The 25,841-nt window shown below is 45.7% G+C and overlaps 2 protein-coding genes across 2 annotated transcripts in view; one reads left to right on the top strand and one right to left on the bottom strand.

Annotated features, from left to right (window-relative positions):
* Nucleotides 1–25,841, bottom strand: part of LOC141082292 (uncharacterized) — a 987,535-nt gene that overhangs the window by 187,051 nt on the left and 774,643 nt on the right. The window lies entirely within an intron of this gene.
* Nucleotides 1,936–23,377, top strand: LOC141082353 (zinc finger protein 184-like). Its single transcript, XM_073566296.1, has 4 exons — nucleotides 1,936–2,140; nucleotides 2,224–2,321; nucleotides 2,517–2,607; nucleotides 22,354–23,377. The coding sequence occupies exons 1-4, from the start codon at nucleotides 2,008–2,010 to the stop codon at nucleotides 23,031–23,033; spliced, it is 1,002 nt and encodes a 333-aa protein (XP_073422397.1). The 5' UTR covers nucleotides 1,936–2,007; the 3' UTR covers nucleotides 23,034–23,377.

Below are 25,841 nucleotides of genomic sequence, written 5' to 3'. Positions count from 1 at the left end.
AGTCTTTGCACTGGACTGCAATGGTCTTGTGGCTCCAGGCTTCTCTGTCAGACTCAGCGCTAGGTTTCAGTGGTCTTGTGGCTCAAGGGGTCTCTGTCAGTCTCAGCACTGGGCTGCAGTGGTCTTTTGGCTCCGGGGGTCTCTGCCAGTCTCAGCACTGGGCTGCAGTGTTCTTGTTGCTCGGTGGATCTCCATCTGTCTTAGCACTGGGCTGCAGAGGTCTTGTGTCTCTGGGGGTCTCTGCCAGTCTTATCACTGGGCTGCAGTGGTCTTGTGGCTCCGGGGGGTCTCTGTCAGTCTTAGCACTAGGCTGCCGAGGTCTTAGGTCTCCCGGGGTCTCTGTTATTCTCAGCACTGGACTGCAGTGGTCTTGTGGCTCCGGGGGTCTCTGCCAGTCTTAGCACTGGGCTGCAGTGGTCTTGTGGCTCTGGGGGGGTCTCTGTCAGTCTCAGCACTGGGCTGCAGAGGTCTTGTGTCTCTGGTTGTCTCTGCCAGTCTTATCACTGGGCTGCAGTGGTCTTGTGGCTCCGGGGGGTCTCTTTCAGTCTTAGCACTAGGCTGCTGGGGTCTTGTGGCTCCTGGGGTCTCCGTCAGTCTTAGCACTGGGCTGCAATGGTCTTGTGGCTCCGGGGGTTTCCGTCAGTCTCAGCACTGGGCTCCAGTGGTCTTGTGGCTCCGGGGGTCTCTGCCAGTCTTAGCACTGGGCTGCAGTGGTCTTGTGCCTCCGGGGGGTCTCTGCCAGTCTTACAACTGGGCTGCAATGGTCTTGTGGCTCCGCGGGTCTCCGCCAGACTCAGCGCTGGGCTGCAGTGGTCTTGCGGCTCAAGGGGTCTCCGTCAGTCTCAGCACTGGCCTGCAGTGATATTTTTGCTCCGGGGGTCTCTGCCAGTCTCAGCACTGGGCTGCAGTGGTCTTGTGGCTCGGTGGGTCTCCGTCAGTCTCAGCACTGGGCTGTAGGGGTGTTGTGGCTCCGGGGGTCTGCGTCAGCCTCAGCACTGGTCTGCAAGGGTCTTGTGGCTTCACCTTATATTATAGCAGCAAAGTGAATAATAACCATCAGGGCCCCCGAACCATCAGCCACGGAGCCAGAGGGGATTTAGCAGAGTAGTTTGGGGGACATGTAGGACTTGTTATTAATCGCTTTTTATTCTGCTGTTTGTGAGGTAGGATGTAAAAAAAGACAGCAATTCTGCTAATGTTTTCTATTATGTGACTGTACGGCCCTTCACAGAGACGAGAATTAGCGTTATGGAAGAGGAGTCTATGAGGAACGTGTTCAGCTGCCGACTCCGAGGAGGAAACTGCTTGTTGTCTGTGGCCTAAATATATAGGTTTTATTAGTAGATGTCAGGGGAGAAAACTAAACCCTGTAAGATAATAAATCTCCTCATATGTTTCCCTTATTATCTCCAGTAAGTGTATTATTACACAGGATTCTTATGATGTTACAACGGATCATCTTCTTCTCATTCAGGTCTCTACAATATCGGATCCTCTCAGTGAAGATCTTCTACAAAAGAGAATTTTCCTGATTTACCCATCAAAGATGGATATGGACAGAGACAAGATGGCGGAGAGGATATTACACCTCACCCTAGAGATCCTCTTCCGTCTCACTGGAGAGGTGAGAGAATCTGATAACGTCATATTACATCATTCTTATCTATGGGAATAACAGATGGACAGAACTGGAGAGGTGAGGACTCTGGAAATGTCTGTAGTGAGATTTATTAATGTGTCTCTCCATTACCAGGATTACACAGTGGTGAAGAAGACCTCTAGTGAGCGCTGTCAGGACCCTGTGTCTGAGGGATGGGGAAGACCCCTGAGCCCAATCACGGGGCCTCCACCTCACCCCCTGATCCATGAGGACATCAATGACCAGAAGATCCTAGAACTCATCTACAAGATGACTGAGCTGCTGACTGGAGAGGTGACACTGCTGGGAATGCTGGGACATTATACAGTAACACTATGAAGGGATCGGGGGGATGACGGTATCATTGTATGTGTCAGGTTCCTATAAGGTGTCAGGATGTCGCTGTCTATTTCTCCATGGAGGAGTGGGAGTATTTAGAAGGACACAGAGATCTGTACAAGAACGTCATAATGGAGGTTCCCCAGCCCCTCACATCTCCAGGTAATAGACAGGACTAAATACACACGGCCTATAATTATCTGTATGTAGAGAATGAATTCAGTCCCTGTATGTGTTTCCTCCAGATCTATCCAGTAAGAGGACAACACCAGAGAGATGTGCCCGTCCTCTTCTTCCACAGGACTGTAACCAAGAAGATCCCAGTGCTCCTCAGGATCATCAGGTAGATGGAGAGGTGTCAGGAGATCTCCCCTATGAAGTGTAGATGGCTGTGAAGGTCTTGTGCCCAGTCTTGTTTTATCCACCAGTATTATATGTGTTATACTTGTGTAATGAGAACGGTGGAGATGGCAGGATTAGAGCTGATCATAGATGGGACTTCTCCATCTGTCTGTGACTTTTACAATATTTGTTTCAGGGTGAAGATCTGACCCATATTAATACTACAGAGACATATGTGAGGGGTGATGAGTGGTGTAAAGAGGAGATTCCCACATATGACTACCCAGGTGAGTAGTAACCACTGAATGCAGAGAAGTCACATATTCCTCTCAGTCACCGGCTGTGGCTGCTTTATCGGTGGTGTAGTCCGGCCGTATTACCATGATCACCATTTTCCCTCTAGACCACAATATTCTCCTCCACCCAAAACTGTTCTAATGACTTTGGGCGTTGAAAGCCCTTTTCTATAGAACTTACAACCTGGTGGATCCACCTACCCCCTGGGATTAGTGTGAGGGTGATCCCTTAAAGCGAGATCTATATGATTGCTTGTTCCTGACCCTATATAGGTCGAGTGCGCGCTTAAAGAGTCACACCGAACACAGAGTTAGATGTCTACTCCTTTCTCAGCAAAGGCTTGCACACAACTGAAGTTTATTCTTATGACAGAGAGACAGGAAATGGGTGTCACACAATCTTCTGAGGAGCCAGTGTCAGTCTATGATAGGTCCATTTCAGCTTCACTTCCATATATGGTATCCAGTATCTCAGCTTCTGCATTCCCAGGATTCCTTCCAGGGTGTTGTCTGAAGACACAGACGCCATCTTGGTACACCATATCTGAACTGACTTATATAAGGTTTAATAATTGATTTCATTAGGCATTCTCTACTTCACATTAGGAGACGCTGACCGTTACCTGCCCAGATCTGTAACTATAAAGCCAAATGACAGCGTACGTAGAATGTGCTGACAAGATAGAAAATCACTTGGAGAAAAATATTATGCTGGGCCTGTAAGAGAAAGCGGAGGGTAATGATGCTGTTGGCTTCCTAGATCCCTGAGATCTTATCGGATGAATCTTCTCTCCCTTCTGTGCTGCTGAATGTCTCATGGTCCCTACAAGACCAGGTCCAGTCTTTCTGGCCAAACTTCCCTTTTATGAGCGACAACAGTAAATGTGCAGTGAGGCCAAGTGTGAATTTCTGTCCAATAACAGCAGAGTTTCCCTTTATCCTGACTTTTCAATTTGTATAAAATCTACCTTATTTTTCGGACTATGTGACGCACTGTTTTCCTTCAAAAATGTGGAGTAAAATGGGGGGGTGCGTCTTATAGTCCGGATGTACTGGCTCTGGCTGTGGTGGGGAGGTGGGGGAACGGCATCGGCGGAGCAGCGGGTCACACAAGGCTGGAGCCAGTGGCTGCGGCTAACTCCTGTTGCTGTGGCTAAAGAGAAATGAATATTCACTGCATTCCACGCCCATGGGCTTGGAGGGCAATGAATATTCATTTCTCTTTAATAATAGTATCTTGATATGATTAGCCCCCAACCCCGGTCCTGGTATACGTGGCCCCATCCTTATAATTGGCCCACACCCCCATCCCCATCCTGGTATGCATGGCCCCATCAGGAAACATTAAAAAACAAACCATGACACTTACCTACCCTGCGCTCCCTCTCAGCGTCCTGCTCCGGTGCCAGCAACTGCTATATCTTTGTAAGCAGCACATGGCAGGGACGTCATGTGCTGCTCACAAGCAGAGCACAGCTGCCAGGACTGTGCACACAAAGGGCAGTGAGTATTCATTGCTCTTCAGTAGCGCGCAGTGTCAGCCACCGGCTTCCTGCTGCTACCGGCGGTCACGTGTGCCGCTACTTAAGAGAAATGAATATTCATGAATATTCACTGTTCTCAGCACTGCTTACAAGTATATAGCAGTTGCTGGCACCGGAGCAGGACGCTGTGAGGGAGCGCCGGGTAGGTAAGTGTAATGGTTTGTTTTTTTTAATGTTTTGTGATGGGGCACTGCATACCAGGATGAGAATGGCCCATACATACCAGGATAAGGATGGGGGTCCATGCATACCAGGATAGGGATGGCGGACCCTGCATACCAGGATGGGGGTGGGGGCTACTTATAAGGATGGGGCCCTGCATACCAGGACGAGCTGGGGCCCTGCATACCAGGATGAGCTGGGGCCCTGCATAACAGGATAGGGATGGGACCATGCATACTAGGACGAGATGCGGCTATGCATTCCAGGAAGAGATGGGGGCCCTACATACCAGGATAGGGATGGGACCATGCATACCAAGATAGGGATGGGACCATGCTTACTAGGATGAGATGTGGCTATGCATACCTGCTGTTGGGGAGCTATAGAGGGAGGGCTAAATTAACCCTTCACGGTGGACCAAGTGATTTCCAAATTAATCCACGGGGCATTGCTAGCAACTGGGAATGGCCAGACGGAGACATATGCCTCTGTATGGGAGGATCAAGGCAGATCACTAAACCCATTTATTATGTCACCCTTTTATAGTATTTTGCTTAATTATGCAAAATACTCAGCTACCAATAGCATCGTCGTAATACATTTACTTTATAAGCCAATAGTTTTGCAAGAAAATCGGAATATGTCCCTAGTTACATGATGTAGAGAATAGAACAATAGCACATTCATCAGGGTCTCATATCTCGTGCAAGCTGGAACAGTCTGGTTTCATTACAGCCTTGAACATTCCCCTAGTTACAAAATTTAACTCTTGAACAACAAAATGGCGTCGCAAACACAAAAATGGAGTCTTTGAGAACAAGATGTCCCATACATCTAAATACTGTACTTCACAATACCAGGATGAGGATGGGGCCCTGCATACCAGGATAGGGATGAGGGTGATCATTCCTGTCAGGATAGGAATGAGGGGGCATGCATACCAGGATAGGGATGAGGCCATGCATACCAGGATAGGGATGAGGGATCCATGTATACCAGGATGGAGATGAGGGATCCATGCATACCAGGATAGGGATGAGGGATCCATGTATACCAGGATAGGGATGAGGGATCCATGTATACCAGGATGGAGATGAGGGATCCATGCATACCAGGATAGGGATGAGGGATCCATGTATACCAGGATAGGGGATAAGGGGGCCATGTATACCAGGATAGGGATGAGGGTGATCATTCCTGTCAGGATAGGAATGAGGGGGCATGCATACCAGGATAGGGATGAGGCCATGCATACCAGGATAGGGATGAGGGATCCATGTATACCAGGATAGGGATGAGGGATCCATGTATACCAGGATGGAGATGAGGGATCCATGCATACCAGGATAGGGATGAGGGATCCATGTATACCAGGATAGGGGATAAGGGGGCCATGTATACCAGGATAGGGATGAGGGTGATCATTCCTGTCAGGATAGGAATGAGGGGGCATGCATACCAGGATAGGGATGAGGCCATGCATACCAGGATAGGGATGAGGGATCCATGTATACCAGGATAGGGATGAGGGATCCATGTATACCAGGATGGAGATGAGGGATCCATGCATACCAGGATAGGGATGAGTGATCCATGTATACCAGGATAGGGGATAAGGGGGCCATGTATACCAGGATAGGGATGAGGGATCCATGTATACCAGGATGGAGATGAGGGGGGCCATGCATACCAGGATAGGGATGAGGGATCCATGTATACCAGGATAGGGGATAAGGGGGCCATATATACCAGGATAGGGGATGAGGGGGACCATTGGTATCAGAATGGGGATGAGGGGGCCATATATACCAGGATAGGGGATATTAAGTACAGAATTGACCACATTTTTTGCTTCATTTTTTTTCCCTAATTTCTGCTTGTAAAACCTAGGTGCGTCTTATAGTCCAAAAAATACGGTAATTTCAAGGAGGATTGTGATAATCTCCAGGACAAACATTCCACCTGTGCCATGATAGATCTCTAAGCTGTGTGTGGCTGAGGGCTGGAATATACATTTATTCCCGCCTGCAGGAGATGTGTTGGCTCCAGCCCTGGTGTTATGGAGTCACTCCACGTCATAAATTACATTGTTTCTGATCCTAAGGAATTCAGATTACTGCACAATCTCTCCTGAAATGGGGAGCAATATTATTTTCTCTAATCTTCTGGTCAGGATTCATAGTAGCTCCAATGGTCCACCATAAATGAGGGCAACTCGTACATACGTTGTTGTTGGGGATGTAACATATTTTTTTATTCTATGTCTTTTTTAACCTGTTCATTCTGTATGATAGTTTGATTGTGGTGGGATCGGCCTTCCTGCCAAATGTGAGTCTGTAACTCCCTGATAGTCTTAAAAAAAAATCTCTCCATCACCTCTTCCAAATGCCTAAGATCTAAATTTAAAGTGCCCCTGTCAGCAGGATTGTGCACAGTAACCTACAGACACTGTCAGGTCAGCGCCGTTATACTGATTACAGTGATACCTGGTGATGAAATCCGTCTTGTGGTTGTTGTTTAATCTTTATTTGTAGTTTTCAGTTAATGAGATTCTCCTGCTTCGGGGCGCGGCTTTATGTGATGAATATGTAATCATCACATCTGTCCAAAAAATAAGGAAAAAAGCAGCACAAAACGGCCATAGTCCTGTTTCTTGCCTGCACTTATCCTGCCCTCACAAACCTTGTCCATGTATGCTTTTCTGAAATAAAGGACTTTAAAGGGTTTTTTATGATACGGTAAACGGCGTGTGCTGCTTTTTTCCATATTTTTTTGGATTGTCTTGTGTGCTTCTTCAAGCAAGCACCTTCACTACCGTGCTTTCACCATGCAAAGTGTTGCTGACTCAGAGTCCACCCACTCCACCAGTAAGTAGACTGTTTCTTAGTGCCATTCTATTTTTTTCTTTTTGATTTACATATTCATCTGTATTGGCTTTTGACAGGTCTCTGATCCCTCACTGACCTGCCCCCCATTATTTCATAATGCATATAATAGTGTTGATATTATTGTTGATAATGCCTATTGTTGTGAGTTCATTCTCTGGTCCACCAGCAGTGAGTTCTCCTTCCAGACTCCCTCTGGTGGTAACAGGAGGTAGTGAGGCTGATTTAATCAGTAGAGATCTGCCACATGATAATGAGGATGACGATTGGACCTCAGGAATCTTAAACTGGATTTAAGACAGCCGACGCCCTAGTCTGTGCTGGTGATTGCTTCTGCTTTCCAGGTCTTGGTTTTCAGCTCTGTTCCAGCCTTTTCAAGCTAAGTGTTTTTGCTAATGTTCACACTTGATTTTGTTGGTCTATTCAGTTTTTTGTGTGTTCAGCCAGCCCCGGCTGGGGCTGTGCTGAATTTCTACTCCTATTTATCTGTATTTGCCAACTTGCTTTTTAGTCCCTTATTAGATTGGCATCTTTTTTCTCTGTCTCAGAATATTTCAGAGTGCTGATATAGTGGGAGAAGTCTAGTGACTTCTGGGTTAATTTTGTTATCAGAAGTGTTGGACATTATTTTTGTAGGGTTTTTGGCAGATTGCAGACAGTGTCTTTCCTTTCCTTTCCTCTATAGTTAGTTTGGGCCCCATCGTTTGCTCAGCCTATTTTCCTGCCTGTGTTTGTGTTTTCACCTTGTTTCACCGTCAATACATGTGTGGGGGCTGTCTATTCCTTTGGGGTCTGCTCTGGGGCAGTTAGTTTTCCCCTTTTCTTGCTTTAGGCTTATGTAGTCCTCCGGCGGTGACGAGGCGTCTAGATCATCGAAGGAACGCTCCACTGCTACTGCTAGTTGTGTGGTTAGGATCAGGGATCTGCAATCTGCATAGTTACCAACCTTTCTGGTTTTCTGGGACTTAGCTTTTTGTTGTCCTCCTCGGTGACTCATTCATAACAGAATCACCAGCCATACCGCAGATTCTAAGGAACTCAAAAGCAGGAAAAAATTGTTTAAAAAAAAGAAAGAAAAAAAAGTGTCAGAATTTTTTTTATATATATTTTTTCCTTTTTTTTTGGGGCCGTAGGAGGATTTTTTTTTTTTTCCTAATGGAGATTAAGCAATTGTCTGATCGTGTGGAGCAACTTGCTGCTGAAGTGCAGGGAATTTCCACTTACCTCATTCAGTCACATGCTGCTGAACCTAAGATCCCCACTCCTGATGTGTTTTCTGGGGATCTGTCTAAATTTTTGAATTTTAAGAATAATTGTAAATTATTTCTAGCCTTGAAGCCTAACTCATTGGGGAGCTCTGTGCAGCAGGTTAAAATTGTCATCTCCTTGCTGCGCGGCGATCCCCAGGATTGGGCTTTTTCTCTGAAACCTGAAAATCCTATTTTGACTAATGTGGATGCATTTTTTCAAGCCTTGGGGTTGTTGTATGATGAAGCTAATGCTGTTGATCAAGCTGAGAGAACCCTGTTGGCATTAAACCAGGGTCAGGATTCTGCAGAGTTATACTGTCAAAAATTAAGAAAGTGGGTGGTCCCCACTGCATGGAATGATAGTGCATTGGCAGCTCTATTTCGGAAGGGTTTATCAGAGACCGTAAAAGATGTTATGGTGGGATTTCCTGTTCCCTCTGGTCTGGATAATTCTATGTCATTAGCCATTCAAGTTGATCAGCGTTTACGTGAACGTAAAACTAAACGGGAGGCGCTGCCACCTTTTGAACAAATGTCTGAACCTATGCAATGTGATGGGGTTTTGTCTAGGGCGCAACATCGGGAGTTTAGAAGGCGTACTAAGCTGTGTTTTTTTCTGTGGAGACGCCTCTCATACTATTTCTGTCTGCCCTAAATGAGAGAAACGTTTTGCACACACATTTGATGTGGGTGGTGTACAACCTAAGTTCCTTTTGGCAATTACTCTGATCTGCTCCTTATCCACGTTTTCCACTAAGGCTTTTGTGGATTCTGGAGCAGCGTTGAATCTGATGGATTTGGACTTTGCTAAACATTGTGGTTTGTCCATGACGCCTCTGCGGACGCCTATTCCTTTGAGGGGTATTGATGCTACTCCTTTGGTGGAGAATAAACCTCAGTTTTGGACCCAGGTGATAATGCGGGTCGCCCCAGACCACCAAGAAAATTGTAAATTTCTGGTGCTGCATAATTTGCATGATACTATTGTTCTGGGTTTTCCCTGGTTGCAAACTCATGATCCTGTTTTGGATTGGAAATCTGGGTCTGTGGTAAGTTGGGGCTGTCAATGTGTTCTTAGGGACGCTCCTGTTTTCTCCACCTCTCCTCAGTCTCATGATATTCCTGATTATCTGGCCGATTTTTCTGATGTATTTAGTGAGAGTAAGTCTGCGTCTTTGCCTCCTCATAGGAGTTATGACTGTGCAATTGAGTTGATGCCTGGGTGTAAATTTCCCAAGGGTCGGCTTTTCAACTTATCAGTACCCGAACATGATGCTATGCGATCCTATATTAAGGAGTCGTTGGAGAAGGGTCATATTAGACCATCCTCATCACCTTTAAGTACTGGGTTTTTTTTTGTGGCCAAGAAAGATGGTTCATTAAGACCGTGTATTGATTATCGTTCCCTTAACAAGATGACGGTTAAATATCAGTACCCGTTACCTCTGATGTCTAATTTATTCCCCAGAGTTAAGAGTGCCTGCTGGTTTACTAAGCTTGACCTCAGGGGGGCGTATAATCTTATTCGCATCAAGCACAGGAATGAATGGAAGATGGCGTTTAATACTCCGGAGGGACATTTTGAGTACCTGGTGATGCCTTTTGGGCTCACTAATGCCCCTTCTGTCTTCCAGTCCTTTATGAATGATATTTTCCGAGACCTTGTGGATAAGTTTTTGATCATCTATCTGGATCATATATTGATCTTTTCTAGTGATTGGCATTCTCATGTGGAACATGTCCGGACTGTGTTCCGGATTTTGAGGGAGAATTCCCTGTTTGTTAAGGGATCGAAATGCCTCTTTGGTGTACAGAGGATTTCATTTTTGGGATTTATCTTGTCTCTGTCGACTATTGAAATGGACCCGGCCAAGGTACAGGCCATTTATGATTGGGTTCAGCCTACTTCTTTGAAGGCTCTCCAGAAGTTTTTGGGTTTTGCTAATTTCTATCGTAAATTTATAGGTAATTTTTCTGGTATTGTCAAACCACTGACTGATCTGACCAAGAAGGGCGCTGATGTGCTGAATTGGTCTCCTGAGGCTGTCTCAGCATTTCAGGAGCTTAAGCGGAGATTTACTTCAGCTCCAGTTTTATGGCAACCTCATGTCTCACTTCCATTTCAGGTGGAGGTAGATGCTTCTGAGATTGGTTCAGGAGCTGTGTTGTCCCCAAAAGACCCTGTGACTTCTAAGATGAATCCTTGTGCCTTCTTTTCTCCTAAGTTCTCCCCATCTGAACGCAACTATGACGTGGGGAATCGGGAATTCTTGGCCATGAAGTGGGCATTTGAGGAGTGGAGACATTGGTTGGAGGGAGCTAGACATCAAGTTGTGGTCCTCACCGATCACAAGAATTTGATTTATCTGGAGTCGGCCAAACGCTTGAATCCTAGACAGGCTAGATGGGCCTTGTTTTTCACTCGTTTTAATTTTGTGGTCTCTTTTCTTCCGGGCACTAAGAATGTTAAGGCAGACGCTCTTTCTAGGAGTTTCTTTGCTGATTCTCTTAATGTGACTGAGCCTACTACCATCCTAGGTGAGGGGGTAGTTCTTTCTGCCATTTCGCCCGATTTGAGACACACCCTGGAGGAATTTCAGGAGTATAAACCTGAGCGTTGCCCTATGGGAAAATTGTATGTTCCTGACCAGTGGAGAAAGAGAGTGATGTCTGAAGTTCATTGCTCCGCATTAGCTGGTCATCCAGGTATTTTTGGTACCAGAGATTTGGTGAGTCGGTCTTTTTGGTGGCCCGCCTTATCTCGTGATGTCAGGAATTTTGTGCAGTTCTGTGGGACTTGTTCTCGGTCTAAACCCTGTTCTCGTTCTAGTGGGTTGCTGATGCCCCTGCCATTGCCCAAGAGGCCATGGACCCTTATCTCAATGGATTTTATTTCTGATCTTCCTGTTTCTCAGAGAATGACTGTTATCTGGGTGATTTGTGATAGATTTTCGAAGATAGTCCATCTTGTACCATTCCCAAAGTTGCCATCTTCTGCTGAGTTGGTGCCCTTGTTTTTACAACAGGTGGTTCGGTTACATGGGATTCCTGAGAACATTGTGTCGGACAGAGGAGCCCAGTTTGTTTCCAGATTCTGGAAAGCCTTTTGTTCCAATCTGGGAATTCAGTTATCCTTCTCCTCAGCGTTTCATCCCCAGACTAATGGGCAGACTGAGAGAATAAACCAGACCTTGGAGTCTTATTTAAGATGTTTTATATCTGCTGATCAGGATGATTGGGTTTCATTTTTGCCCTTGGCCGAATTCGCGCTGAACAATAGAGCTAGTTCTGCCACTTTTATGTCACCCTTTTTCTGTAGTTTTGGGTTTCATCCTCGATTCTCTTCAGGGCAAGTGGACGCTTCGTCCTGCCCAGGTGTGGACACTGTGGTTGAGAGAATGCAGCAGATATGGGACCAAGTAGTGGATAAGTTGTCACTCTCTCAGGAAAAGGCCCAGCGATTTTCCAACCGACGTAGGACCATTGGTCCCCGGTTTAAAGTGGGTGATATGGTTTGGTTGTCATCTAAGAATATTCCTATGAAGGTTGCATCTCCAAAATTTAAGCCAAGATTTATTGGACCTTATAAAATTTTGGAGATTCTTAATCCTGTTTCTTTTCGATTGGCTCTTCCAGTTACGTTCAAGATCCATAACGTATTTCATAAATCACTGTTGAAGAGGTTTGTTGAGCCTGTGGTTCCTATGGCAGCACCTCCTGACCCTGTATTGGTTAAAGGCAATATGGAATATGAGGTAGAGAAAATATTGGATTCTCGTTTGGTTAGATGGAGACTCCAGTATTTGGTCAAATGGAAGGGTTATGGCCAGGAGGATAATTCTTGGGTCTCTGCCTCTGATATTCATGCCAATAGATTGGTTCGTGCTTTTCACCGGGCCCATCCTGATCGGCCTGGTGGCGTGGATGAGGGTTCGGTGACCCCTCCTCAAGGGGGGTACTGTTGTGAGTTCATTCTCTGGTCCACCAGCAGTGAGTTCTCCTTCCAGACTCCCTCTGGTGGTAACAGGAGGTAGTGAGGCTGATTTTATCAGTAGAGATCTGCCACCTGATAATGAGGATGACAATTGGAGCTAAGGAATCAGACTGGATTTAAGACAGCCGACGCCCTAGTCTGTGCTGGTGATGGCTTCTGCTTTCCAGGTTTTGGTTTTCAGCTCTGTTCCAGCCTTTTCAAGCTAAGTGTTTTTGCTAATGTTCACACTTGATTTTGTTGGTCTATTCAGTTTTTTGTGTGTTCAGCCAGCCCCGGCTGGGGCTGTGCTGAATTTCTACTCCTATTTATCTGTATTTGCCAACTTGCTTTTTAGTCCCTTATTAGATTGGCATCTTTTTGCTCTGTCTCAGAATATTTCAGAGTGCTGATATAGTGGGAGAAGTCTAGTGACTTCTGGGTTAATTTTGTTATCAGAAGTGTTGGACATTATTTTTGTAGGGTTTTTGGCAGATTGCAGACAGTGTCTTTCCTTTCATATCCTTTATAGTTAGTTTGGGCCCCATCGTTTGCTCAGCCTATTTTCCTGCCTGTGTTTGTGTTTTCATCTTGTTTCACCGTCAATACATGTGTGGGGGCTGTCTATTCCTTTGGTGTCTGCTCTGGGGCAGTTATTTTTTCCCTTTTCTTGCTTTAGGCTTGTGTAGTCCTCCGGCGGTGACGAGGCATCTAGATCATCGTAGGAACGCTCCACTGCTACTGCTAGTTGTGTGGTTAGGAGCAGGGATCTGCAATCTGCATAGTTACCAACCTCTCTGGTTTTCTGGGACTTAGCTTTTTGTTGTCCTCCTCGGTCACGCATTCATAACAGCCTATAATACTATGGCTATTGTGAATCTTAGAAAAAATTTGCATATGACACTGGCGGTGCCTGTCCAGTAACATCTATCTCTTACTTATAGATGCTACTGTGCAGGTGCCGCCATCGCCAGTGACATTTTTCTGGATGTAATTTTTTATGTAAAATAGGGGGCAGGTCACTGAAGGATCAGTGTCATGAGCCAATACAGATGATTATTTACACAGAGCAACACACAAGGCCCCGCCCACAGCCACTCCCACACCCCACCCCGAAGCACGAGAATCTCATTAACTGAAAACTACAAATACAGATTAAACAACCAGCCCTCACCTGCCCAGAAAAGGCACATCTATTAGATGCGCCAATTCCAATGGTTTTCCCAGGTCTTCCCACTTGCCCTGTAGCGGTGGCAAGTGGGGCTCATATTTGAGGGGTTGATGTCACATTTGTATTGTCAGGTGACATCAAGCCCACAGCTTAGTAATGGAGAGGTGTCTATCCATTACTAACCTCATAGTTACATGGTAAATAAAGACACAGCCAGAATAATGTCTTTTATTAGAAATAAAACGGTTTTTCTTTTTTAATTAAAAATAACAAACACAGTTATACTCACCTAACGCCTACTTCCACCGAAGACCTCGTTCTCCTGTATTAAAAATAAAAAAAAAACCAATATACCATTCCTGTCTGTCGTTCTGTCCCACGCCGTAATCTATGTCTGGGGGATAATTAGTTTCCAACCTGGACGGTGCCAAGATGCAACTGTCCAGGCTGAGAGCCACTGGTGAATGAGCAAGCGCAGCATCATTGACCAGCAGTGACATCATCGAGGTTTCCAGCCAGGCTGAACCGCAGTGACCTCAGGACCGTGGTAAAAAGTCAGTGATGAGGTCACCACAGTTCAAGCTAAGTGACTTCACAGCAGATCACTGTGAGAATTCTCTGTTATCTTTAAATAATCTTATAATTCTAATAAAAGACTTTATTCTGGCTGTGTCTTTATTTACCATATAACTATAATATTAGTAATGGATAGGTGTCTTATAGACACCTCTCCATTACTAAGCCGTGGGCTTGATGTCACCTGATAATACAAGGGTGACATCAACCCCACAAATATGAACCCCACTTGCCACCACTACAGGGCAAGTGGGAAGAGCTGGGAAAAGGGCAAGAATTGGCGCATCTAATAGATGTGCCTTTTCTGGGCAGCTGCAGGCTGCTTTTTTTAGACTGGGGGGTCAATATCCATGGCCCCTTACAAGTCTGAGAATACAAGCCCCCAGTTTTCAGCTTTAGCAAGGCTGGTTCTCAAAAATGGGGGGCACACACTCCGTTGTTTTAAATTATTTATTTAAATAATTAAAAAAACAGTGTGGGGACCCCTCTATTCTTGATAACCAGTCTTGCTGAAGCTGACAGCTGAGGGTTGCAGCCCCCAGTTGTGAGTTTTGTCAGACTGGTTATTGAAAATACAGCAGGACCCACGCCGTTTTTTCATTTATTTTTTTAGTTATAGCACAAGTTGCGGGTGAGGAATACTCCCATCATCCGCTCCTGCTGTCACTGTTCTTAGCAGCAGGTGTAGGATGATGAGAGTAATACTCCCAAAAGCCTCCACCTGCGGTCATCATTCTGACCTTAATATAACTCTCATCATTCCCCCCGCCGGCAGAGCAGGGGAGAATGATGAGAGCGTCTTCAGCACCTGCCACCGGGGAACAGCACTTACTGTAGTGCTTATTCCTTGCCGGCTGTACATGTGGTACTGATGCTGCACACTGTTGTCAGACATGTGCCCAAGTATTATGCACATGGACCAGAAAAATCGGTACTGGAAGTATCAGGACGTGTGACCCGGCCTTATACACAGTTCTCTTTAAATTCCTAATATTTCTTCTTGAAACTCATCTGACAGAAAATATTGGAGCTTAGGATAGTATAGATTGTGAAGTCTCCGAGCCCCATACTCTAATTACACCAGAGAGGTTTCACCACTAGTTACTCATTTATTACTGATGGAGACTGTTGAGGTTGATCATTTCAGTAGTTCCTAATCAGGCCCCATTTTTAATATCTGACGTGTGTCACTTTATGTGGTGGTAACTTTGGAATTCTTCACAAAGGATAATAGAAAACAAATGGATGTTACAAATTATTTTCCAGCTTCGCACTGTACCCTATATACGGTTGTACACTACTGTCTGGGCACATGGCAGTGTTCAGAAGGGAAGGAGCGCCATTTAGCTATTTGAATGCAGATCTAGCTGGAATAGTTTACAGACACAATATATTGGGAGCACTGTTCATGGTCACCTGGCAGCTCAAAAGATGTCCTCCATGAACATGCTTGGCACTATCTTCTCTGCTTTCCATATCCCAAGGATTGCCTTGCTCATCGCCCTTTAACGCCATTACATGAATCTGGACTTACACAGGGACCCCTAGGCTTGGACCATGGTGTTACCTGCTATTCTGTGGTGTTAGATGGCAAGAAGAATAGTCACGTAGCTGGGTCAGAACCAGAAGGACAGAATACAGAATCAGAAGACGCAAGAGTAGTCAGTAAACGGGCCACGGTCACAACAGGAAACAAATACACAAGCCACAAGCTGAGCACAGAGGACTGAACCTGAGGAGAACAGCGCTGTATTTGGCAGATTCTGGCCATGTGCTTTGAGCTTTAGTAGAGTGTGGTACTTTCCAATTGGCTGAAGTAGGGAGCAGATTACTCCAGCTGGACAGCAGGAACAGATCCCAGATGAGATTGGACACATCATATGCAGAAGCTCTAATATAACTAAATGACCAAAAACCAGAATAGTAGAAATCCCCATAAAGTGATTCCATTTTATAAATTAATTTACTGAGGGTTATTGTCATGATCCAGGACACGATTTCGCTTTGGCCCGTCCTGGTCAGACAGGGTTAATTGTTTCTGCCTCTCTCTGGCAGAGGGCGGCTATTTAATGCTCACTTGACCTAGGTCCGGTGTCAGTTATACTCCTGCCCTCGGCTGAGTTAGTTGACCCCTTGTGTACGTGTGCCTTGTGCCTGATAACTTGTTGCTTGTTTGGTTTTGATCCAGTTCTGTCCCTTTTGTACCGCACCTCTCTCTCATGTGTGACTCTCGGCTTGTGACTTGACTATTCTCTGCTCGTCCCTTTGGTACCGCACCACCCTCTCGTGTAAGACTTCTGCTTATCTGACCTGCATTTTTCTTTCCTCTTCTAAAGTATTCCTGCAGTAGGTACAGCACATCATCTGCAGTATTAGGACGCTAAGCCCCGACCCTACCGTCACATGATCGTAGGTCCTGGTACTCCTTACTATTTTCCGTGCCTCAGGTCCTGTCTGTTTAAACCTTCATTCCCGTGTTGGTCCCCGTGCTCTCCCACAGTGTGGGTAAGTCAGCCTGCTCAGCCGTGGCAGTTGCCGACGCTGACAGGATCCTGACATTATAACTGACCGTTACCATTTTTGTTCTCTGCTCCCTTTCTCCTATGTGTGTGATGGATCCTATGCATGCTCTTTTTGAGCAGTTAAAGCACCTGACTCAGATGTCTCAGAGACTCCTGGGGTAACAACTAGCCCTGGCTCAGTCTCAGCAGCTGATCGCTGACACTGTGCAGGGGGTTTTGTCATCAGGGGCTCGGGAGGTTACAGTAATTTCCCCTGAATCTCCGATTAAGTTACCGGATTCTTTTTCTGGAGATAAAAGGGAATTCAAAGTGTTCAAGGAGGGCTGTAAGTTTTTTTTTCATTGAGACCATACTCTTCTGGGGATGAAAGTCAGAGAGTGGGGGTCATTATGTCTCTGTTAAGGGGAGCTCCCCAGGTTTGGGCTTTCTCCCTTCCTACCACTGCCCCTGAGTGTATGACTGTGGATGAATTTTTTGAGGCCTTGGGGCATATTTATGATGAGCCTGATCGGATGCGTATGGCTGAGGACAGGGTGATGAGCGTGTGTCAGGGGAAGCACTCAGCCAAGTGGTTCTGCTCAGAGTTCAGACGCTGGGCTGCTGAGGTCTGCTGGAATGATGCCGCCCTCCAGGGTTTGTTCCATAGAGGCCTGTCTGAACATCTGAAAGATGCCTTGGCTCTCCACCCTCCGCCTGATTCCCTGGAGGAGGCTATGACACAAGCCGCCTGAATGGATCGCAGGCTACGGGCCAGGGGAATGATGCAGGTTCAAACCCCATTATTTTCTCAAGGAAGGGGAGCCAGTCTTACATTGGAAACCATGGAGATGGGAACCATCGACTTCAAGGAGAAAGGAAAGAGACAACGGCACTTGGGAAAGTGCTTTTTTTTCTGTGGGATTCCGGACATTGGAAAAAGGATTGCCCTTCTTGTCCACCAACCTGCAAGTGACTGAGCCCGGGTGATTGTCGTGGAGGTCACTCAGGCTCTCAGGTATCTTTTTCTCCATTTTCAAAAATGTTATTGCAAGTGGAACTTTGTTGTGGGAGTGTCTCCACACCCACTTCTGCTTTCGTGGATTGCGGATCGTCGTCGAACTTTATTGACTCTGACTTGATGTCCAGGTGTAAGTTAGGGACAGTTAGGCTGGAGACTCCTATCCACGTTGTTGCCATTAACAAAACACCACTGGCTAAAAATGATGTCATATTTCGTACAGAAGAGTTTCTCCTTAAAGTGAGTTCCTTACACCAGGAACATATTTCATGTTTTGTTATGGACAACCTGCCTGCTGGACTGGTGTTGGGGTTCCCCTGGTTACAATTACATAATCCTGTGATTAATTGGGAATCTCGGGACATTGTTAAATGGGGTCCCTATTGTTCTGAAAAATGTCTGGTTACTGTGTCTTGTGTCGTCCGTGGGTCTGGAAGGTATTCCGGAGTGCCTAAAAGACTATACGGATGTTTTCTCCGAAAAAGAGGCTGAGGTTTTACGACCACACCGCCCTTTTGATTGTGCCATTGACCTGGTTCCAGGTGCTAAATTGCCCAAGGCCCGCTTGTATAACCTTTCGGGTCCAGAATGGGCTGTGATGAAGGAATACATTTCCGAGAGTCTCCGTAAGGGACACATTCGTCTTTCTGTTTCTCCCGTGGCAGCGGGGTTCTTTTTTGTAAAGAAAAAAGACGGTGGTTTACGCCCATGCCTCGATTTCTGGGAGTTAAATAAGATAAATGTGAGAAAAACGTATACCTCCCACTTATTCCTAATTTATGCAACCAGTTGTCCGGAGCTAAGTGGTTTTCGAAATTAGATCTGCGGGGAGTGTATAACCTTATCCGAGTCCGAGATGGAGATGAGTGTAAAACTGCTTTTCTCACTACTGAAGTGTTGTTTGAAAATTTGGTCATGCCTTTCGGTCTGACCAATGCTCCAGCGGTCTTCCAAAATTTCATAAATCATGTGTTCTCTGATTTTATTGGATGGTTTATGGTGGTGTATTTGGATGACATATTGATCTACTCTCCTGATAAACAGGCTCACATTGGTCATGTTCAGGCAGTTCTCCAAAGACTTCAGGAGAACTGTCTCTTTGCTAAACTGGAGAAATGTTTATTGTTTGTTCAGGAGCTGTCTTTTCTGGGGTTCATTGTGTCTGCTGAAGGGTTTCGCATGGATCCTAATAAGGTGCAGGCCATTGTCGAGTGGGTTCAACCTTGTGATTTGAAGGCTCTGCAGCATTTCCTAGGATTCGCCAATTATTATCACAAGTTTATAAGGGGGTTTTCACAGGTGGTTAAACCCCTCACAGACATGACTCAAAAGGGGGCCGATATCAAGAATTGGTCAGCCGCAGTTTTTGAAAAAATGTTTCATGTCTGCTCCGGTTCTTATTCAACCGGACCCATCTGAACCATTTATTGTTGAGGTAGATGCCTCAGAGGTGGGGGTGGGGGCGGTATTGTCCCAGGGACCCGCCACTTTGACCAATTTGAGAACTTGCGCCTTTTTCTTGAAGAAATTCTCCCCCGCAGAGAGGAACTATGATGTTGGGAATCGAGAACTTCTGGTCGTAAAGTTGACCTTTTGAAGAATAGAGGCATTTTTTGGAGGGGGCTGTCCATCCTATAACTGTAATTACAGATCACAAAATCCTAGCTTACATTGAGTCAGCTAAAAGGTTGACTCCCAGACAGGCTAGATGGTCACTTTTTTTTCCCGATTCAACTTCTCGATCACTTTTCAGCCAGGATCCAAAAATGTCAGAGCTGATGCCTTGTCACGCAGTCTAGATCCGGTGTCCCCCCCGAACCTCCATCCTCCATTCTTCAGCCTGGGGTGGTGGTGGCAGGTGTCTCTAATATGTTGGAACAGGAGATTTGGGAAGTCCAGTCTCTTGCACCTCCGGCTAAGCCGGTGGATAAACTTTTTGTGCCAGCTCGGTTTTGTCTCAAGGTCCTCCGGGAGTTCCATGACTCAGTTCTGGGTGGACATCCAGGGATCTTGGCTACCCAGAAGGCCATTGCTAGAGTATTTTGGTGGTCTTCTTTAGCCTCTGATGCTGGGGAATATGTGTCTGCATGTGATGTTTGTGCCCGTGCAAAAACCACCCATAACCGGCCGGCCGGGGAATTGGTACCACTGCCAATTCCTGAGAGACCATGGACGCATTTGTCCATGGATTTCATCACCAACCTTCCCCCCTCCAAGGGTAATGCCGTCGCTTGGGTTGTGGTGGACAGGTTTAGTAAGCAGGCACATTTTGTACCTTTGGCAGCTCTACCTAATGCGGAAACATTGTCCAGATTGTTTGTTGAGCATGTGGTGCGGTTGCATGGTGTACCCTTGAATGTGGTGTCTGATAGAGGAGTGCAATTTGTTTCCTGATTTTGGAGGGCTTTTTGTAAGAGGTTGGGTATTAGTCTGTCCTTTTCATCCGCTTATCATCCAGAGACTAATGGGCAGACCGAGAGGACCAATCAGTCTCTGGAGCAAATTCTGCGTTGCTTGACCTCAGCCTGACAGAATGATTGGTGTTCTGTGTTACCGTTGGCCGAGTTTGCGTTTAACAACCGCATTAGCCAGTCTACGGGTACATCTCCCTTTTTCTGCAATTATGGGTTTCATCCACATTTTGGAGAATTTTCCCGTTTGAACTCTGGGTGTCCTGGGGCGGATGAGACTATCCAGCGGTTGGGGGAGGTATGGCGGGAGGTCCAGAGTAACATTGCGAAGGCCCAGGATAAATTTAAATTTTTTGCAGACAAAAAATGATCCGTGGGACCGGTGTTTCAGATTGGGATAAGGTATGGTTATCTACCAATAATATAAGGCTCAAGGTCCCCTCTGTGAAGCTTGGACCTAAATTTATTGGTCCCTATGAAATTATAGAAGCGGTTAACCCGGTGGCTTTTCGGTTGCGTCTCCCGCCATCTCTACGGATCCCCAATGTTTTCCATAGGGCCCTTTTGAAACCTGTGAGGTCCGGTGGGGAGGGATCATCAGCTTCCCCGCCACCGGTTTTGGTAGACGGGCAGTCTGAGTGCGAGGTGGAATGAATTGTCGACTCTAGGTTGGTCCGTCATGCCCTTCAGTATCTGGTACATTGGAAAGGCTATGGTCCTGAAGAACGGTCGTGGGTTCCTGCTCAATCGGTTCATGCGGATCGGTTGGTCCAGGCCTTTCACGCCAAGTATCCTGAGAGACCTGGGGGTCCAGTGGCCCCCCATTGAGAGGAGGGTACTGTCATGATCCATGACGGGGTTTCGCTTTGGCCCGTCCTGGTCAGACAGGGGGTTAATTGTTTCTGCCTATCTGGCAGAGGGCAGTTATTTAATGCTCACTTGACCTAGGTCCGTTGTCAGTTATACTCCTGCCCTCTGCTGAGTTAGTTGACCCCTTGTGTACGTATGCCTTTTGCCTGATAACTTGTTGCTTGTTTGGTTTTGATCCGGTTCTGTCCCTGTTACGAGTTCTGCCTGTCCCTTTTGTACCGCACCTCTCTCTCGTGTATGACTCTCGGCTTGTGACTTGACTATTCTCTGCTCGTCCCTTTGGTACCGCACCGCCCTCTCGTGTATGACATCTGCTTGTCTGACCTGCGTTTTCCTTTCCTCTACTAAAGTATTCCTGCAGTAGGTACATCACATCATCTGCAGTTGTAGGACGCTGACAGGATCCTGACAGTTATAATCCAAAGCCACTTTCTGGAAATTAACACAGTGGATCTTGGAGAGTGAAAAATTACACATTTGCCATTTTATTACCCAGCACATAGTGCCCAGATTGTGCGCCAGGAGACACACACCAAATATTAAGTGGATTCTTCTCACTATAGTACTTTCCAATTGGCTGGAGTAGGGAGCAGATTACTCCAACTGGACAGCAGGAACAGATCCCAGATGAGATTGGACACACCATATGCAGAAGCCCTAATGTAACTAAATGACAGAAAACCAGAATAGTAGAAATCCCCATAAAGTGATTCCATTTTATAAATTAATTCACTGAGGGTTATAATCCTTAAGAGCAGTGAATATTTTGACTCCACAGCCACTTTATGGAAATTAACATGCAGTGGATGTTGGAGAGTGAAAATTACATATTTGCCATTTTATTACCCAGCACATAGTGCCCAGATTGTGCTCCAGGAGACACACACCAAATATTAAGTGGATTCTTCTCACTATAATATTGCTAAATACAGGGATCCTAAATGTTGTTTGCGCACACTGCAAGACTCCGAAGTGAGAGCGGATTTTGCTGGATTGCTTTATAGAAACCTTGTTGCTTTTCAACAGCCTTTGAGCCACTAATAGTGCGGGAACCTCTTTTTCCATTGACAGATGATGGACCTGAGTGGGGACTTGTTTTTTGTGAGATGAGAATTGGTATTATTTTCGCCTACATAACATTGATTGGTTTCTTTTTATTCGATATTTGGGAGGCAGAATGAACAAACAGTTGAACACCGCACACTACTGGCTCATCCAACAAGGTTTTCTATTAGACTGTGAACTGTCATTGTCTTGGTAAATAATTAAAGTTTTTTACATAGCTTGACATTTTTATGGACAGTTTAAGTAGAAATGTTCAAAAATATAAAACTCAAGGAGATTTTATTAAAAAATAATTGTTTTTTTTATCTTATCAGATAACTGTACCAAGAGATCAGAGGGACAGCTGACATTTTCAATTTTTAAATCTGATGATCTTGAGATCCTACAAGATACAACTGAAGCGAATGCCATTACTCCAGATATATCATCATCCATTTACAGCAAAGATCCGACTACTAAGGAAAATCAAATTCGCCAAAGAGGCAATAAAAAACAAACTGCTCCTAAAGCAAAGAAGCCATTTTCAGAATGTGGGAAATATTTTGCACAGAAATCAATTTTTGTTATCCACCAAAGAACTCACACAGGGGAGAAGCCTTTTTCCTGTTCAGAATGTGGGAAATGTTTTAACAATAAATCAGATTGTGTTAAGCACCAGAGAATCCACACAGGGGAGAAGCCTTTTTCATGTTCAGAATGTGGGAAATGTTTTAGCAATAAATCAGATTGTGTTAAGCACCAGAGAATTCACACAGGGGAGAAGCCTTTTTCATGTTCAGAATGTGGGAAATGTTTTAACAATAAATCAGATTGTGTTAAGCACCAGAGAATCTACACAGGGGAAAAGCCTTTTTCATGTTTAGAATGTGGGAAATGTTTTGCACAGAAATCAAATTTTGTTACCCACCAGAGAACTCACACAGGGGAGAAGCCTTTTTCATGTTCAGAATGTGGGAAATGTTTTAGCAATAAATCAGATTGTGTTAAGCACTAGAGAACTCACATGGGGGAGAAGCCTTTTTCTTGTTCAGAATGTGGGAAATGTTTTGCAGATGAATCAAATTTTGTTACCCACAAGAGAACTCACACAAGGGAGAAGCCTTTTTCTTGTTCAGAATTTTGGTAATGTTTTAGCAATAAATAAAATTGTGTTAAGCACCAGAGAACTCACACAGGGGAGAAGCCTATTTCCTGTTCAGAATGTGGGAAATGTTTTAACCAGAAAGTGCTTCTTGTTAGACATCAGAGCAGTCACACAGAGGAGAAGCCATTTTCATTTTCTTAATGTGGCAAATATTTTACTTGGAAATCAACTGTTAATAAACATCAGAGACGTCACATAGGGGAGAAGACTTTTTTATGTTCATGTTTGAATGATTTTAACCAAAATTGAATCTTCTTAAATGGGTTGCCTCTTGTCATTCCTCATGTTTGCTGATAAAAGGATAAAACTAAACCTTATTAATTCCAAATATAAAACTGTACCCATAATTCACCCCCTGAAGGTTAGTCAGAAGGTGACTAATAGAAAAAACATGTACCCCACAGTTCAGTATATAGGGTGAGGTGACGTGTACACACTCACTCTCCAAGCCTCTCATCTCTACGGGTTTAATCATCCACACCAAAGATGACTCATCAAGAGACTATTTAATATTGACCTATATTCAAACGAGACTAAATTAAAAAGAAAACTAAAATCATGTATCATGTTATCCGAAACAGTCAGAAAACTAGCCCCATATTGTCAGATCCCAGACCTCAAACTATATACTTCGGAAGTTTATAAGCCCCTCCAGTGCCAGGAATAGATAGTATGAATTTGAATTTACCAAATGGCTGCAATGAAACAAAGAGTGAAAAATTTAAAGGGGTCTGAATACTTTCCATAGCCACTGTATCAGTGTCATGTCGGACGCTATTCACACCACAGCGTCCGGCAGGCAGAGGTAGTTCCACCTCCGTCCACTATAGCCTCAGTGGCGCCGGCTTGAGTTTCTCAGGCTATCGGGGGTTAATCTAGCTGAAGATCAGGTTGGATGTTTGGTCACGCCCACGGTCTTTAAATAGTCGTGCTGGCCTATGGGCGTCGACGATTATAGCTTGTGTGTCATACCAAGTGGTTCCGGTCTGGAGTGGAGGTGTTGGAGAGAGAGAGAGATTCATATCTGGTGTCGTATGATCCATTGTTACCTTCTCGCCTTCCCATATTTGTGTTTTGTTGTGCCCTGTTCACATTACTGTATAGTCCTGTGTGTATGCGGCGCGGTGCAGTTTAAGTTCTCCCTGTCTGTCTTTATTGTTTGGGGCTTTGGTGGTTTGTCTCCTCACTGGGTGGAGGGTGGAGGGTTAAGCTTAGGGCTGAGCAGGAGATAAGGAAAGGGTGGAGGCTCAGGCATTTGCACCATCAGCAAAAACCCTGGGTTGAGGGTCAGACAGGGTTTCCCCTAGTTAAAGGGACAACACAGGGGCCCCGGGTATTTCTGCCTTAGTTGACCTAAGCCCCGCGTGACATTATAATCGGCCCACATTTTTCAGGAGTCCATGGATCCCTTGGATTCCATAACCCGCCAGTTGGTGGCGCTGTCCTTACAGATCTCCGAGTTAAAAGGGGCAGTTCAGCAGCAGGGCCTGGTAGTAGCAAAGGTGCAAACGGCATCTGCAGGTGTCGGTGCAGAGCCGAAGATCCCGCTGCCAGAACGATTCTCAGGGGGAACGCAGCAAATTTGTCATATTTCGGGAGGCCTGCAAGTTATACTTCCGCATGCGCCCGGTCTCCTCAGGTAATGAGGCTCAGCGGGTGGGCCTGGTGTTATCATTACTGAGTGGGGACCCCCAAGCATGGGCATTTTCCTTACCAGCTGACTCTGCTACATTTCATTCTGTCGATAATGTTTTTTCTGCACTCGGGCTCATTTATGATGATCCCGACAGGTTAGCTCTAGCAGAATCTAAAATCCGCGCCCTCCGTCAGGGGGAACGTATGGCGGAAGACTATTGCTCCGAATTTTGCCGTTGGGCAGTAGACACACAGTGGAACGACCCAGCGCTGCGGAGTCAGTTTATTCAGGGGGTTTCAGTAAGAGTTAAACAGGCCCTCCTGATGTATGAGACTCCTGCATCGTTGGAGTCTGCCATGAGTTTGGTTATACGCATTGATCGCCGTTTGCGTCAGGGGGCACAGGAGACGCTACCCCTGGGGGAAAGCAGGGGTGCAAGTGTGGTTGCTGCAGGTGAGCCCACTGAGCCTATGCAAATTGCAGGGGTGTCACAGGTTAAGCGTCGCGTCCCTGGGTTCACGAAGCCCGGAGCATGTTTTTACTGTGGTAAAAGGAATCATTATGTTAACGCTTGTCCTGTGCTACCAAAGAAGGTCACACCGGCGGAAAACTACTAAGCTCAGTGGGTATGGAGGAGACCCAACTGAGCGTATGCATATCCTCCATGATGGTATCTCAATGTATGCTCCCTGCCAAGGTTATTATCGCGGGCAGAGAGCTACCAATATCAGTGTTTGTGGATAGCGGTTCCGCCACCAATCTCATAGATGAGGAGTTTTCACGCACTGCCGGGTTTAAGATCGAAAAACTCCCTCATCCTATTCAGTGGTTACCATTAATGCCGCTCCCCTCCCTCAGGGGGAGATTACGGAGTTTGTGGCTGAGGTGAAACTCCACATTGGGGTCCTACATTCGGAGTGGGTTACATGTAGGATCCTCCGTAATCTCCCAGCACAAATGGTCTTGGGTTTTCCATGGTTGTCCAGGCACAACCCGGTGATTGATTGGAAAACTCAGGACAT

Source organism: Dendrobates tinctorius, unplaced genomic scaffold, assembly GCF_039654945.1.
Source record: "Dendrobates tinctorius isolate UK_male_01 unplaced genomic scaffold, ASM3965494v1 ptg000017l, whole genome shotgun sequence".
NCBI classification, from domain to species: Eukaryota; Metazoa; Chordata; class Amphibia; order Anura; family Dendrobatidae; genus Dendrobates; species Dendrobates tinctorius.
This window is presented reverse-complemented; position numbering and strand designations above follow the sequence as displayed.